The sequence below is a fragment of the Lactuca sativa genome, chromosome 9 (assembly GCF_002870075.4).
Source record: "Lactuca sativa cultivar Salinas chromosome 9, Lsat_Salinas_v11, whole genome shotgun sequence".
Taxonomy (NCBI): domain Eukaryota; kingdom Viridiplantae; phylum Streptophyta; class Magnoliopsida; order Asterales; family Asteraceae; genus Lactuca; species Lactuca sativa.
Window position 1 is genome coordinate 24,322,961 of NC_056631.2, and position 17,852 is coordinate 24,340,812.

Here is a 17,852-nt window from a genome sequence, read left to right on the forward strand (position 1 = left end):
AGAAATGAAAAAAAGTTTTACAAAGTTTGACTAAAGGGTATACAATCCCTCAATGTTTAGAGAAGTTAGAGGTGCTTCAGTTAGGCCCCACCGATCCTTTGCGCTTTGTTGCATATCATATTTTTGGAGGGACCATGAACATGAGAGAAATGTGGATGCATTTGCCCGATGTTCCTGAGATATTACGAGGATGGCTTGAGATGACGGGTACAAGTTTAGGAGTTTTGAAGGATGGAAAGATTGTCCGATGATTGTTCTAGTGTTGAAACTATTTGTTATGTTATTTTTGCCTTTGTTGGAACTATTTTGTTAGGTCTTTTTTCTTTTCTTGGAACTATTTTTTTTGTTATGTTGCTACTTGGAATATGGTTTATCTAATGTTTTTTTGGTACTTGAAATATGATTAATGTAATGTGTATTTGCTACGTCAAATATAGTTTATGTATGTTTTTTTGCTACTTGAAATATGGTTTATGTAATGTTTTTTTTTTGCTACTTGAAATATGATTAATGTAATGTTTTTTAAAGTTCTACTTTGTTGATTTTAGGTTCATAATGGATCACGATCAAAAGTTACTTCTCGTAATTCTTATGTACCTGTACATCCGTTTTTTTTGGAAGAAGGGTGTGAAACGATTGCAGGATAATGATTCGGAAATGACAAGACATGAATACACATTGGAGTTGTTACATCGTAATCGTTTACAATGTGTTGAAGTACTACGCATGTCTCGTGACTCTTTTGTACGACTATGTGCTCATTTTAGAGCAAATTATTCATTAAAGGACAGCAAACATGTATCGGTTGAGGAAAAGATGTCCATGTTTTTGATGATGATCGGCCATAATCAACGTTACATGATTATCAAGCGGAGATTTCAACACTCGAAGCAAACAATTCATAAATTTTTTTAATGAAGTGTTGGAAAAAATGATGCTTTTCGCACAAGATGTTATAGTACCAACTTTTTTTAATCCGAATCCAAACATTCCAGGACATAATAGGAGGCTACGATGGGTTTTCAAAGGGGCGGTCGGTGCACTTGATGGCACTTTGATACATGATGTTGTCCCTGCTAAGAAACAAGACTTGTGTAGAAGTAGGGGAAAGGGAGACTGGTACCAAAACGTACTGGCAATTTGTGACTTCAATATGGTTTTCACATTTGTTGTGGCCGGGTGGGAAGGGGTAGCGCATGATTCTAGAATATTATCAGAAGCAATAACCGATCCACAATCATCATTCCCATTTCCACCACCCGGTAAGTTTTTGTTTTTTTTTAAATACTATTATCTTAGTTTGAAAATTGATTAGTGTTTTGCATTTTTTACAGACAAATATTATCTTTGTGATGCCGCATATGCACACACTCGAGGATTTATGGCCCCTTATCGTAATGTGAGTTATTGGCTTGGAGATTTTCGTCAACGACGTGCATTGACCAATAAGGAAAAATTTAACCATGGACATGCAAAACTTCGGAATGTCATTGAGCGTGCTTTTGGTGTTTTGAAAGCACGTTTCCCAATATTGAAGAGGATGGCACCATTCCCGTTCGTGACACAAAGAAACATTGCCATGGCATGTTTCGCGCTTCATAATTTTATAAGGAGAGAAGGAATGAGTGATGAGTATTTTGCACGATACGATGAACCCAATGTCTCGTTTCGAACTAACAATGTTGGCGTTGATGATGATGAAGACGGGATTCCAACACATGGTACTACAGCAGACCGTGAATATATGACTCAGTTACGGGATGAAATTACTGATCAGTTGATGCACAATATATATTGAATTGTTTTAAATGAAATTGTTATTGTAAAACTAATTTTTTTTATTGTATGACTAATTTAGATGCATGAATTTTGTTTTCAATGTTATAAGACTATTATTGTTAAAATTATGGTGTTGGAAAATCATTTTATTTAAAATTTCAATTTATTTCAGCAGCCTGCAGACGTTAAAAAACAAACAGTCTTCTTATTACAGACTGCAGCTGTTTGGTCCACCTCTTCTGCTGCAGAGGCTTGCAGATGTGGTCCGCAGACTGCAGACATTTTGGCTTCAGAAAAACAAACAGCACCTTAACGTCTGCAGGCTGCTGAAATAGATTGAAATTTTAAATAAAATGATTTTACAAACATAAAATGATTTTCCAACACCAAAATTTTAATAATAATAGTCTTATAACATTGAAAATAAAATTCATGCATCTAAATTAGTCATACAATAAAAAAAATTAGTTTTACAATAACAATTTCATTTAAAACAATTCAATCTATATTATGCATCAACTGATCAGCAATTTCATCCCGTAACTGAGTCATATATTCACAGTATGCTGTAGTACCATGTGTTGGAATCCCGTCTTCATCATCATCAATGCCCACATTGTTAGTTCGAAACGAGACATTGGGTTCATCGTATCGTGCAAAATACTAATCACTCATTCCTTCTCTCCTTATAAAATTATGAAGCGCGAAACATGCCATGGCAATGTTTCTTTGTGTCACGAACGGGAATAGTGCCATCCTCTTCAATATAGGGAAACGTGCTTTCAAAACACCAAAAGCACGCTCAATGACATTCCGAAGTTTTGCATGTCCATGGTTAAATTTTTCCTTATTGGTCAATGCACGTCGTTGACGAAAATCTCCAAGCCAATACCTCACATTACGATAAGGGGCCATAAATCCTCGAGTGTGTGCATATGCGGCATCACAAAGATAATATTTGTCTGTAAAAAATGCAAAACACTAATCAATTTTCAAACTAAGATAATAGTATTTAAAAAAAACAAAAACTTACCGGGTGGTGGAAATGGGAATGATGATTGTGGATCGGTTATTGCTTCTGATAATATTCTAGAGTCATGCGCTACCCCTTCCCACCCGGCCACAACAAATGTGAAAATCATATTGAAGTCACAAATTGCCAATACGTTTTGGTAACAGTCTCCCTTTCCCCTACTTCTATACAAGTCTTGCTTCTTAGCAGGGACAACAGCATGTATCAAAGTGCCATCAAGTGCACCGACCGCCCCTTTGAAAACCCGTCGTAGCCTCCTATTATGTCCTGGAATGTTTGGATTCGGATTAAAAGAAGTTGGTACTATAACATCTTGTGCGAAAAGCATCATTTTTTCCAACACTTCATAAAAAAATTTATGAATTGTTTGCTTCGAGTGTTGAAATCTCCGCTTGATAATCATGTAACGTTGATTATGGCCGATCATCATCAAAAACATGGCCATCATTTTTTCCTCAACCGATACATGTTTGTTGTCCTTTAATGAATAATTTGCTCTAAAATGAGCACATAGTCGTACAAAAGAGTCACGAGACATGCGTAGTACTTCAACACATTGTAAACGATTACGATGTAACAACTCCAATGTGTATTCATGTCCTGTCATTTCCGAATCATTATCCCGCAATCGTTTCACACCCCTCTTCCAAAAAAAACGGATGTACAGGTACATAAGAATTACGAGAAGTATTTGATCGTGATCCATTATGAACCTAAAATCAACAAAGTAGAACTTTAAAAAACATTACATTAATCATATTTCAAGTAGCAAAAAAAAAACATTACATAAACCATATTTCAAGTAGCAAAAAAACATACATAAACTATATTTGACGTAGCAAATACACATTACATTAATCATATTTCAAGTACCAAAAAAAAATTAGATAAACCATATTCCAAGTAGCAACATAACAAAAAAATAGTTCCAAGAAAAGAAAAAAGACCTAACAAAATAGTTCCAACAAAGGCAAAAAAACCTAACAAATAGTTTCAACACTAGAACAATCATCAGACAATCTTTCCATCCTTCAAAACTCCTAAACTTGTATCCGTCATCTCAAGCCATCCTCGTAATATCTTAGGAACATCGGGAAAATGCATCCACATCTCTCTCATGTTCATGGTCCCTCCAAAAAATATGATATGCAACAAAGCGCAAAGGATCGGTGGGGCCTAAGGTGCTGTTTGTTTTTTCTCCGCAGATCTGCGTGGGCTCTTTTGTCTGCGCGGCGCAGACCACGCGCAGACTTAAAGGTTTGCAGTGTGTTTGTTTTTCTGAAGTGCGCAAACATAAAAACATCTGCGCGAGGTCTTCCCCACATAGACTTGGGCCAACATCTTCTAACGTCTGCGAGTGTTTTAAACCTAAAAAAAATGCGTCTTCTATTGCATCCGCCTCCATCGTCAAACCTTCCCACGGTCCACAGAACCATCCATCGATCCATCGACCATCGAAGGCATCCCCGTCGCCGATTAGCACCCCCGTCGCCGATTAGCACCCTCGTCGCCGCCTGCTCTCCGATCGAAGGCATCAGGCGCGCATTTGGACTTATACAGCGATCGATTCAGGCGACCAGCATCGACCATCGAGGCATCCCCGTCGCCGATTAGCACCCCCGTCGCCGATTACCATCCTTGTCGCCGCCTGCTCTCCGATCGAAGGCATCAGGCTCATCTCGAATTGTATCGCGATCGATTCAGCGACCAGCGAAGCGAACATGTATCTTCCTTGCGTTTTTTTTTAGTTCTAACATGAAATTGATGATTAATTGGTTTTTCTTGTTATCCCTCCGCCAGTGGTTCTTAATCAAACACCCTTCCAGTTTTCTTCAAGCACTTCTCTATTTGGAATTTCCGCTCTAGCTTTTGGCATTTGTGCTTCAGAGGGCAAATCCGGTAATTCCACTATCTAGGTACACCTCCACCACTAGCATATTCTTGTTAATTGTTATTACAATAGATGTATATCTGATCCTTCACAATATGCTATTACAATACATGTATGATACATGATCAGATTAGGTTTTTGCATACAAAAAGAATGGAACCAAAGTCATGTATCATGTTTGATTGATATTCTGGAAAATAATATAAATATATAGAGCCTATTTTGCTGAAAATTAAGAAAATTAAAGAAAGTCTTGCCTTTTCTTTTCATGTTTATGTATCATAAGTAGTGTAGAATCAGAAGAGTAGAAAGTCTTGCTGTGAAATAATGCTGAAAATTAAGAAAATTAAAGAAAGTCTTGCTATGAAATAATGCTGTCAATTGTGAATTGTTTATTGCTGTGAAACAATGTTGTCAATTGTGAATTATTTAATGTTGTGAAACAATGCTGGGAAAATTTGTGCTGAAAATGTGAAATAATGTTGTCAACTAAGGATATCTAACAAGTCACGTGAAAATCACACTTTAGTTGTTGATTGTTTATTGTTATTTGGTTTTGAAAATACTCTTGATTGTTTCAAATCATTTTTTTTTGTAATGTGTATGATATGCAATACTTTATGAAACCATATTTGTCAATTTGTGAATGCTACAATACCTTATGAAATTATTATTGTCTATGATATATTGCTTATTAGAAATGGGAGAAAAACAAAAATGGACCAATGAGCATTTATAATGCTTATTGGATACTTGTATTGAAGAAGTAGAGAGTGTCGGTAGAAAAGGATTGAGTTTGCAGAAAGACTCATGGATAAGGCTTGGAAGAGTTCTTAAGGAGAAATTTGGGTTTGAGTTGAGTCAAAAACAAATGAAAAACGTATATGACAATTTGAAAGCCAAATACACAGGATGGGTGTATTTAAAAAACAAAACTGGTAATATATACAACTCTCAAACAAACACTTTTAACTTAACAGCCGAGGAGTGGGATGATTTTAAGAAGGTATATACACATTTATATATATATATATATATATATATATATATATATATATATATATATATATATATATATATATATATATATATATATTAAACATTTATGTTTGACGTCGCCAAATATTCTTATACTATTTTTTTGTTACATTTGGGTTTAGGGGCATCCGAAGGCTGCTTCATTGAGAACAATTCCATTGCCTTTTCCAGATCTTTGTGCACGTCTTTTTGATGGAAATAGTGCTACTGGTAATTTTAGGAGTTACTCAACCCAATCATCATCAGTAGCTGGAGCATCCTTTTGTCGTCTTCCACCACTTCAGATTACCGCCACCCCTTTTCATGCAATAGATGATGATGGTGATGACACTTCCCACCATGAGCCACCACCTTCTGCTGCTTCACCTTCTGCCGCTTCACCTTCTGCAGCTTCACCTTCTGCTGCTTCACCATATACTGCTTCACCATCTGGTAACCCCAACAAAAGGGCTAAACCCTCAACTCCTATACCTCCTAGTGCCTCACCGTCTGCTTCTTCACCTGATGGAACTTCTATTACTGGCGACGATTTAGCATTAGAAATGAAAAAAGCTTTACAAAGTTTGATTAAAAGGGTATACAATCCATCAATGTTTAGAGAAGTTAGAGGTGCTTCAGTTAGGCCCCACCGATCCTTTGCGCTTTGTTGCATATCATATTTTTGGAGGGACCATGAACATGAGAGAGATGTGGATGCATTTGCCTAATGTTCCTGAGATATTACGAGGATGGCTTGAGATGACGGGTACAAGTTTAGGAGTTTTGAAGGATGGAAAGATTGTCTCTACACACCTTCACTGCCGTCAAAACACATATCTTTTGTCTCTCTCTCTCTCTCTTTAGTCTCTCAAGTTTTCAGTATCCCTTCGGTACCACCACCCTCCTCCATTAGCCTTCTCTACCTCTGTTTCTCTTCACAAAATTACAACCACACATGTCTCTTCTCAAGAAAACGGTAATAAATATCCAACTTTTCAAACCCTAAATCTAGCAATCGTAATCGCATCATTCATCAGTCACCGACTTATTTTCTCTCTCGATCTCTCTTCCTCTGTTTCTTTGGTCTAAATCACCGTTGCCACTAGATCAACGAGAAAATACAACGTGCAGATGGTTCACATGTGTCTCTGCTCAAGGAAATGGTAATGAAGATGCAACTTTTGAAACCCTAATCTAGCCATCTACCATCGCATCACTCATCAGTCGTCGGCTCCTTCTTCTTCTTCCTCTCTCTCTCTCTCTCTCTCTCTCTCTCTCTCTCTGGAGGAGACGAGTGAACTCCGTCGACTACTGTTGTCATTAACGAGAAATGTAAATGAGGCTTAGCCTTAGCCAGGTTAATTATTCCCCTTTCTCCCAATTTGTATTACATTCTTGACATATAAGACCAAATCCCCATTACTATCATATATCCCGCTACTATATATTTCGATCCTGATGAGGTTTTAGTAGAAATGCTTTCTTCTTTTCAATTTTGGGTTTTAATCAACAAGAATCGATCTTAAACTAAGATAATTGTCGTGTTTGTTATTTGTTAACGTGGGTTTTGGGTACACTTGTTCTAAATTGCTTCCTGTTGTTGTTACTGCCTCCAAAGACAGGTCATTTCCACCAAGAGGAAAGGTTTTGGTGCTTACATTGCTTCTTGATGCAGCCTATCCAACACAACAAAGTGATCCAACGAGTCCTAATGAATGTTTGGCTGAGCCTGTAAGGCCAACTGTTCACTCTTTCTGCAAAGTCTTAACTGCTTCAGACACATTGGTGAATTTTCTTGTTCTTATGTTCTATAACCTATACCCCTTTGATTACTCTCTTTTTCATACTCCAGTTCACCAAAAGCTTATACTTTCATTACCTGACAAGCAACTAAAGTTAACAGCAAAAGATCTTCATGGCACCGAGTGGCGAGTTAATATACAAGGTTCTTAGAGCCATGCAAGACTTGAATGGGGAATTATTAAAATAGGTAAAAGATATCCATTTTTTTACTATGCTTATCTATTTTTTAGTGTTTATCTTTAATTGTTTACCTCTGATACCATTAATTGATTTTGGACAAGTTTCAACATGGTTATACTGTGTGATAGGTAACAAATGGGTGTTTGAAAACGTTATGCTATTTCTTTTTGTCTTAACTCATTAAGTTGTTGTGTCCTGATTAAGTGTCTAAACTTTATGCAGGTTGCGATGCCAATGGTTACAATTCATGTATAAGGATGGCAGATTCACCTTGAGAAGCCAATGCAAAAATCCAATCTATTTTAGATATAAGGAAATATCTTTTTTTATTACCCCTTTTTATATCACAAAATTTGCTAAGGTTGTTTTTTGGTTGGTATGAACCATTTACAAGGAGAAAATGAAGAATTTGCAGGAGAGTAAATAAAGGTACATCAAAGTCCTAATTAAATTACATAATTTAGTGTTTAGTTTTTTTTACCATTGCATAATATTAGAACATTAATCCAGTAACTAACACTTGGATTTTGTTTCAATAGGCAAATTTTACTCGAGAAAAAACTAGACGATGTCTTAGAGGAAGATGAAAACAACTTCTTATATTTCTAGAGAAGAAGAATTTAACCTGGCATGGAGCTACATACATTTTGGAGACATATCTACAGGTATAAAGTTAGTTATAAAAAACTAATTTTTCTAAGAATTCTTTAACTTTAAAAATAATAAAAAATTGTGTGACAGGCTTGTATATGTTCATGTTTTTTTTTCCAATATGTTAGAATAGGTCTCAACTTTTGGTTACCAATACATAAAACAAATTTTACAAAACAAAGTATTTTGGTAATATGAAAAAGAAATCATTTTTCATTGACTTTTTGTATGAAGTTCAATTTTTTATTTTTAAAATTAATAAATTCTTATTATGTGATTTTTGTTTTCACATAGAGATAGCTTGGAACAAGCCAATCGCTATAGTCTTTTCCAAGAGCAAGTTCATGATATTGGTATCATAATTTTTTTTTCTTACATAGACCTACTCCCTCCCCTCAACATGTCAACGGTTTGTACCCTCAGGACCACCCATGCCACCCATTTTCCTTGATGTTTGGCAAGGTGTTTAACCATACATCCACAAATTTCATGATTAAAATTGTTGGAATGTCTAACTTGAAATGTATATTTGAAGGTTAGCAATAACCACCACCATGAAGCGGTGTTCCGTCCACTTTTCTCCAGCACCAACATCGAATCACTACCAAAACCTTAGCAAGCTCTTGGTATGTAGATTTTATGTTCATTTTGAATAATTTTTCTGTCATTTTTTTTTATAAAATTCCTTTTTTCTTATTAGTAATATTTTCATTTTCTTTTGTTATTAAAAAAAATCTATAATTTGTAAAAAATCGTTATAAAGCATTGTACTTTCAAAGTACAATGCTATAGTTTGGTTTAATATAAAAAAAAAAAAAAAAAAAAAAAAAAAAAAAACTTTTTCCATACATAGTTCTTGTAACCTTAGAAACAAGATTATTTTGCATTAATGAAAATGTGATAATAATATGATTAAGTTGGGTATGATTGTAAAAAAATTTGGTATGAATTTTAACAATTTTTATATTGATTTTTTTTAGTGTTTTTGATAATGTTAGTATTTTAGGTATGATTTTAATTAGATTATTTGTCGAATGGTTATCAATATCCAGAAATACATCTTATCTTACTCTATAATAGCCTATTAAACTTATAAATCTAATCTACATTTTTAATTTTTAAATCTTATAGTTCGACAACAAAAGGTTTATGGATTATTGCATCACTCATTTGGATATCATGAGAAAGAAGTTTTATGTGATTGATAAGGTACAATTAACAACTTATTGTTTTACAATCTGATCAAATTTGTATCTTAAATAATGATTTGATGTTTAATGCAGAGCTATCAATATATCAATGCAGTGACTTTTATGTGTACATGTTCCAAATGTACAAAACTGCAGGATGGCAAAATGTTGTAATTTATGTATTGTAAAATCAATATGAACTTTCAAATGTATATTTAACTTCCAATACAACTGTATATCGATAGACCAATTATTAATTTACTTACCATTAGAATGGACCAGTTTGAATTTTTATTTTCAACAATGTTTATGTCCCGCTGTATTGCGCGGGTAAACAACTAGTTAACCATGACACTAATCACTTATTAACTTATTAATTCTTTAGATCATAACCTTGAAATCGGACCATAAGGAAAATTATAGTCCATGAAGCTTGCATAATATTAATCCCAAAATAAGGAAAGCCCACAATTTAGTAACCCGATCCATAATTAATACATAAATTTGGCCCAAGGATACATCCTAACCTAATTTGAGTAAGACAACAGAATGATACCTGCTTCATGCTTCAGGTTCGTTATAGCGCACCACCAGAACCCTTCTCGTGGACGTCGGAGGGACCTTGCTGTAGTATTCGACAGGGACTAAAGCATCCTTTGGTTCGACCATGGATTCTCCGTTACCATCTCTATAAAACTCATCTGATTATCTTAAAGTGTTATCCCATGAACCCCACCGACCATAATCGAATGATGATATTCGTATCACTAGGAACTATGAGACTCAAAAAACTAACTCATGGAACATGAGGTTTCCATCACCATCTTAAATACCTTGTAACTATAATAGATCATACCTCCACTAATGATGTTGGAACATGACAAGGAAAACAACCGGAGATCGCATAAGCATGGCTACACGAGTTGTATAGTTCGCGGGAGTACGCCTCGACTCGCCGGAAAGCACACAGTTGGGTTAGACTCGCCCATATCGTCGACCACCTTACCGGAAGCACACCACTGACTTCCTTCTCTCACTTGCGGCTGTCGTTCCATAAATATAAGTATTCCCACCCTAATTACATTGTGTAAATAAATATAAAGCTAGGCGTGATTCTTTTGTGGTATGAAATCCCCACTCCGTCGATCGTGTCGCAGATGCAGCTCTTATTTTTTTCGGAGAAAGGACGCTGTGTCCTTCGCTGCTTTAAAGAGCACGATCAAAAGTTGTCTTTTAATTGGAAGTTACAACTATATATATAAAATCTATTTTATTTATTATTAACATTCTTTATTTTTTTAACTAATTAATTAACTAATAGAGATGACAATAAATCTAATAAATACCCTTTTAATTAATATAAAATAAATGTCAACAAATCTCCATTTTAATTATCCAATTATAAATATATTTATATTTCTCTTTTAAAGTAATTATCGGAAAATTGGGTGTTAAATGAGGTCACTGATACTCGGCCTTGACTTTCCTGCAATTCAAGCACCTCTCCACACACCAAGCCACATCCTGCTTCATGTATGGCCACTAATAATCGAGACATAGGTCTTTATACATCTCTGTCGCTCCCGGATGAATAGAAAACCTCGACTTATGCACCACTTCCATCAAAATCTGACACGTACCCATCAAAATCGGATGCGTAAAATATGGTACTTAAACTCTCCCGTAAAGATTCAACAATCTCCGACTATCGTAATCTGAAGGGTCTAATTAGTGGTTTGGTCTAGGCTTTCTATGTAATAGGTTCTTTTGGTCAATTTATAGCTTTTGGTAGTCTTTATGTAGTTTACGGCCGTAAACCCAAGGCTGTCCCAAGACCAGTATATATAGAGGTGTGCTAGGTTTTTTGTCTGTTGTTGATGCATCAGAGTTCACGGCTGCTGTAACCACAAGTTGTACCAGACATTATTCCTAATAGAAAAGCATGTGCAAGCTTGTTGATTCTCTATTCTGCTTGTTGATTCTCTATTCTGTTTGTTCTTTATTGCTAACTGATTGTATTTGCTATTTGATCACTGGTAAGATCCGTTTCAGGACCTTACAATTGGTATTAGAGCAAAACCAGCATCAAAAGCACTCTACAATCAATTTTTGATCGTGTTCTTACTTGTTTGCGACTGAAGTTGGTGTTTGCTGCGAAAGGGTTTCAAGCTTCATTCAAAAACTGCACTTTTCTCAAGTTTCTGGGAGATTACGGCCTTAGCTTACGGCCGCAAACTCCCATCAGTTCTTGAACCGTGAACTTGGTTCTTGGGCCGTGAATAGGGATTGTTCATCAACCAGAAACTTAAATTCTTGGACCGTGAACTTTAACCGGAAACACCTTATGGCCGTGAACAGAGTTTACGGCCGCAAACTCCTCTCTAACCGTGAACATAGTTTACGGTCGCAAACCTAATTTGACTGTGAACTTGTGTTTGACCAGAAACTTAATTTATTCTTAAATAATTTAATTTCTATTTAATATTAATTTAATACTAATGGATTTTCAAAGTCAAACACACCACCACGAGCTGGATTCTGTAATGGGCACAACCACCCGAATTCCTAGACTCCTGTCCGCTGAAGGTTTCCCAGAATGGAAGTATAGGATTGAAAAATACATCAAGATGAAGGACTTCAAAATCTGGAGGAGCATAATAAAAGATCCTGTCAGAATAACCACCACTGTTGCAGGGCAAGTGGTTGACAAGAAAATTGAAAATTACACAGATGAAGACTTCGAGAAGGTTGATGAGCAAGAAAAGGCTTTGGCCACTCTGACCATGGCTCTATCTCCGGACATTGCTCAAGGTTTTAGGGAGTACACTTCTGCTAAGGCTTTGTGGGAAGCCCTAATCGAGGTTTATGAAGGGAATGAAGATATGAAGGAGACTCGCCAAGATATGCTGCGACAACGATTTAATATGTTCAACTATGTTCCTGGAGAAACTCTTGAAGCACAGCTGCAACAGTTCACATCTCTTAACACTGAAATGATTGTAGCCGGGATTTTTTACACCAAGTCTGAGATAAACAAGAATCTACTGAATGCTCTCCCAAAGTCGTGGGACATGAATGTAGCTGTTATAAAGAAGACTAAGGATCTTAGCCGACTCTCTCTTGTTGCAGTGATGGATGTCATCAAGGCCTATGATATTGATGACAAGCAGTGAGAGATAAACCATGTGAACTCATACTCAGCTACAAACCTTGGGATCTCTTCTAACAATGCTCTTTAATCTCTCACTTTTTCTTCTACAGGTCAATCATTTGCTACTCAGCAAGCTCAGGTTCAGTCCTTCTCCACTCCATCAGCTTCTTCTCTTCTTACTGCATCAGTCATGCCTCTCTCTTAGAACCAATCGTTCGTGGCTGCTCAAGCTGCTTCCTCCTCCAATGTGGCTTCCTCTTCAAAAGGAAAGGAGGGTGATGAAAATCTCACTCTTGCTACAGGGCTTGTCAACTGTTAAATGCACTCGTAGCTGGAGATCTTCCACCCCAACTGTCATTTTCCGATCTCGATCAGATTCACCCTGAAGACGTTAAAGAGATGGATATCACATGGCAAATTGTCATGGCAGTTTTCAGGGTGAAACATTTTGCCAAGAAGACCGGAAAGAACAACTGGGGGATGAGTGCTGACAAGAAGGTTGGATTCAGCAAGGGAAAGCTGCGGTGTTTTAACTGCCACAAGCCAGGGCATTTTGCTCGTGATTTTCCACAACCAGACAGAAGATTAAATAATGACAAGACAATGGTTGCAGTTGGAAACAATCGTAGCGGTGCTCAGGTCAACAGCGAGAAGGCCATGGTTGCGCAATCCTTTGACTGGTAAGTCTACCCTCATGCTCTCAAGCTTGTATTGATTATGGTAAAATTCAGCATGAGAAAATTGAGACACTAGGTAGAGAAGTAGAGAACTTTAAAATTCTTCGTGAACATAATGACTTACTAAAAAGGGAAGTAGATGACCTTAGGTATGAAGGTTACCAACTCAGAAAAGGACAAAAACCTCTTAAAGCCCAGTTAGAATCTAAAATAAAGGACTTTAGGAGACTTCAGGAAGACTATACTAATAAATGAGAAAATTATGACTACATAAAGAAACATAACGCTAAACTAGTGGCTGAAATTGAATCATTAAAGGGAAAATTTGAAACTGCTGATTTTGATTTTCGAAAATATGATGTATCGAGTGAGGTAGTTGTGAATATGATAGACCACTGCATGCAATTTAAACGAAATCAGTCAAAGAGTCTAGGGTATAATCAAGTACCTCCTCATTTCAATCATTCATATCAGTTTTAACCTTTGTCCAAAGAAGAGATTACCAATGAACCATCAATGGTTTATGGAAAACCATCTGGTTTTGTTTCGGGAGGATTTATTAATGTTGAAAGTACTAACATTTCTACTTCTCCTGCAGATCCATCCTTGAATCAGTCAAAGCACGAAGTTAAAGGATCTGTTTCTGAAAATAAAACTGAGTCTGAACCTGAAGTTTTAGTTTTAAATAAACACATTATTTTTTCTGATGTTTCAAGTGACAATGTTTTTTGTGATGTTTCTACTTTTTCTGATACTGTTTTGAATAATGTGGTTGGCAATTCTAATGTTTGTGATGATAATATTCAAAAACCACCAGTTTCACAAGCTTCTCCATCTAATGTACCCTCACTTGTCTCACAATCTAATTCTTGTTCTTGTTCATGTGAGAGAAGCAAGGGTGTTAGTATGGAAAACAAATCTGATCAATGTAGCACAAGTTATAACAATAACAAACAGAATTGTTTCAATTGTGGTATTGGTGGTCATATAGCTAGGAATTGTCCAAATCGTATGTTTGTACATTTTGAGTCTCTAAGAGGAGAGAACGAATTCAGAGGAAGGTCTTTAACTAGAAAGTCCTCTAGAAATCGTTCTCGAAATGATGATTGGAAGGATGATCGGAGTAGAAAAATGGTTGTTTTTCAAAAGGATAAAAATGTCTTTCATAACAAAGTCCCAAGCAGTTTGCCAAAACCGAGATTGGCCAAGCCAAGGTCGGTTTCGTCAAGAAGCAGCAGTGGGTCCTCAACAAATTCTAGTAGAAAACCCAAGTGCTTCAGGAAAACTGATAAACATCCGATTTCAAAACCACCCAGGACTGTTAGAAAACCTAATTATCAATGGTTGCCCAAATTAGCCTCCAATCCATCATCAGTGTCCTCTGAAAAATGTCATTAAATGAAAATAAATCTGAAAAGGCATCAGGACAACCCAGGAAAATAATGACCTGGGTTCCCAAACTTAATTAAACCCGCACATCTTGCAGGGACAGTTGCGGGGGAATGTCGTCAGACCTTGGTTCGTCAACAGCGGCTGCTCCCGACATATGACAAGAGATATCGCCCAACTGCACAACATTCAATCCTTTAATGGGGGATACATCTCCTTCGCGGGTGGAGAAGGTGGTAAAATCACTCTAAGAGGAACTGTCACAAATGGGGTGTTGAGTTTCGAGAATGTCAACTTTGCTCCCGAATTGAAGCATAGTTTGTTGAGTGTGTCTCAGATATGCAACAAAGGCTATTCTACACATTTCACTGAAAAGGAATGTATGATTCTTAAGCCAGGCTTCGTCATCCCAGAAGAGTGGATCCTTGTGAAATCTAAAAGGGATGGGAATGCTTACATCATAGATATGAATATCAATCTTCCAGATTAAGTTACGTGCCTCTTTTCAAAGATCTCTGAACAAAATACAATATTGTGGCACCGAAGACTCGGTCATGCTAATGCCAAGAACTTGAATCGCCTTGCAAAGAATGAGATGGTCCATGGTTTGCCTGTTAAGGATTTTATCGTTTGAGAAGTGTGTGGCATGTGCCCAAGGTAAGCATCATAGAAAACCACACCTGCCAAAACATGTCAACTCAATTAGTCAGGTGCTTCAATTGCTACATCTGGATCTGCTTGGACCAGTAAACGTTCTCAACATTAACATAAATTCCGATTGTCTGTTTGTGATTGATGATTTCTCTCGTTTTACATGGGTTTTCTTTCTATCCAATAAAGTTGGAGTTGCTGATCTAATTAAGAAATTCATTTTGTTGATTAAGAACCAAACTAACAACAGGGTGAAGGCGCTTCGTACTGACAAAGGAACAGAGTTTAAGAATTATGTACTCGATCACTTCTACGCAGAAAAGGGTATTATGCGTCAATACAGCTTCGCTCACACACCCCAACAAAATGGTGTTGCTGAGAGAAGAAACAGAACTTTAAAAGACGCTGCAAGGATGATGTTGTGTGACTCCAAACTACCAGTTTTCTTTTGGGCCGAGGCGATAAACATTGCTTGCTACGTTCAAAATCGTGTGTTGATCAACAAAGCTCAAATGAAGACTCCGTACGAGATTCTATATGCTCACAAGCCTTCAGTCAGTCATTTCCGTGTATTTGGCTGCCCTTGCGCCCTTCTTCACTTGGAGACCAACCCGAAGTTTAATGCCAAAGCTGATGATTGCTACTTCGTAGGGCATGTTGCTCGCACTGCTTATAGGGTATATAATAAGAAGACAAAGCAAGTTGTAGAATCTTATGACGTGCGCTAGTTGGAAGAAAATGAGACGGATGCTCGAGTAGGTCCGGATTGGTTGTTTGATTACACATCTCTGTTCAAATCCATAAATGTGTCTTCAGGTAGCTCATCTGGATCTGTCTCCGGTTTGAAGAATGTTTCTGAAGACGAAGACGAAGAATTTGTATACAGACCTCCAACGGTATCCTCTTCACAACCTGAGGGGGAGACTCCTGCTTCACCTGAGGAGGAGTCATCTGTACATCCTGATAGTCCGAAATCTCTAGTTCAGAATGATACTCCTGATGCTAAAACAACACCACTCACTCCTATAGAAAGAGAGTTCATGTCTAAAGATACTTCCGCTGCTACTTCAACTTTTATGGAGCTACTATTTCCTAAAGATTTTTCAAATGAGTTTGTGGCAGAGTCGTCTAGCGCGGCTCAATCAGCAAATGAGGGAGGTGTCAACATTCACAATCTTCCTGTCTCACGTAATGACATCAGCCAGGAAATACCCTCAAGGATTCAACGTGATCATCTGATCGACAACATCATTGGTCAGCTGGGCGACAACGTTAAAACCAGAAGTCAGAGTGGAGATGTCAATACCTGTCTTTACTCTTGCTTTATCTCTCAAATAGAGCCCAAGAATGTTGAAATGGCTCTGAATGAGCCCAGCTGGGTAGATGCAATGCATTAAGAGTTACATCAATTTGAAAAACTTGGGGTTTGGAAATTAGTTGAGTTGCCAAAGGGCAAAAAGTCTCGTGACACACGATGGGTCTATCGAAACAAGTCGGATGATTCAGAGGTTATAGTGCGGAACAAAGCTAGATTGGTGGTTCGCGGGTTTCGACAAGTCAAGGGTATTGATTACACTGAACTTTATGCTCCAATGGCTCGCTTGGAGGCTATTCGTATCTTCCTTGCATATGCCTCTTACATGAATTTCACCATTTACCAAATGAACGTCAAGACTGCCTTCTTGTATAGCAAGGTGAAGGAAGAAATCTACGTTGATCAGCCCCCTGGGTTCGTTGACTCCAAGTTTCTTAATCATGTCTACAAGTTGGACAAGGCATTGTATGGGTTACATCAAGCTCCTCGAGCGTGGTATGCGACTCTAATAAAGCATTTGCTCGAGCATGGTTACTCTCGTTGCACTATTGATCAAACTTTTTTCATCAAGCATGTCGGTAATGATCAGATTCTAGTTCAAATCTATGTTGACGACATTATCTTTGGGTCGACCAGTCCACAGCTTTGCAAGGAATTCGAAGGTGTTATGAAAAAGAGGTTCGAAATGAGTTCGTTGGGGGGAAATGACCATGTTTCTGGGGCTTCAGGTCAAACAAAATTCAACCGGAATCCTGCTACATCAAGCCAAGTATGTGGAAGATATTCTTGAGAAGTTCGGGTTTCACGACGCCAAATCTGCATCGACACCAATGGCTGAAAGACCTCTTCGGACTCCAGATCCTGATAGCGAATCCATAGATCAGACACTCTACAAATTGATGATCGGATCGCTGATGTATCTTACTGCAAGCCGACCTGACATCATGTTTGCAGTTTGTCAATGCGCACGTTATCAGGCTAATCCAAAACTTTCATATCTTATTGCTGTCAAAAGAATTTTTTGGTATATCAAAGGCAGCCCAAAATTGGGTCTTTGGTATCCGAAGAATATTGAATTTGATTTATATGCTTTTGCTGACAGTAATTATGGAGGTTGTGAGCTTG

The 17,852-nt window shown here is 37.2% G+C and overlaps 2 protein-coding genes across 2 annotated transcripts; one reads left to right on the top strand and one right to left on the bottom strand.

The window, feature by feature from the left end:
* Positions 1-931: 931 nt before the first annotated feature.
* Positions 932-1,798, top strand: LOC111881141 (uncharacterized). The gene is made up of 2 exons (XM_023877534.2): positions 932-1,262; positions 1,335-1,798. The coding sequence occupies exons 1-2, from the start codon at positions 932-934 to the stop codon at positions 1,796-1,798; spliced, it is 795 nt and encodes a 264-aa protein (XP_023733302.2).
* A 644-nt stretch (positions 1,799-2,442) lies between these two features.
* LOC111881142 (uncharacterized) lies at positions 2,443-3,419 on the bottom strand. Its single transcript, XM_023877535.2, has 2 exons — positions 2,813-3,419; positions 2,443-2,741 (listed from the first exon to the last, which is right to left on the bottom strand). The coding sequence occupies exons 1-2, from the start codon at positions 3,417-3,419 to the stop codon at positions 2,443-2,445; spliced, it is 906 nt and encodes a 301-aa protein (XP_023733303.2).
* Between the last annotated feature and the right edge of the window lie 14,433 nt (positions 3,420-17,852).

Bases quoted from the DNA above. Each gene is read 5' to 3' on its own strand.
- LOC111881141 (XM_023877534.2), top strand. From the start codon at position 932: ATGATGCTTTTCGCACAAGATGTTATAGTACCAACTTTTTTTAATCCG. The intron at 1,263-1,334 runs GTAAGTTTTTGT...CATTTTTTACAG, and splicing joins ATTCCCATTTCCACCACCCG to ACAAATATTATCTTTGTGAT.
- LOC111881142 (XM_023877535.2), bottom strand. From the start codon at position 3,419: ATGACAGGACATGAATACACATTGGAGTTGTTACATCGTAATCGTTTA. The intron at 2,742-2,812 runs GTAAGTTTTTGT...CATTTTTTACAG, and splicing joins ATTCCCATTTCCACCACCCG to ACAAATATTATCTTTGTGAT.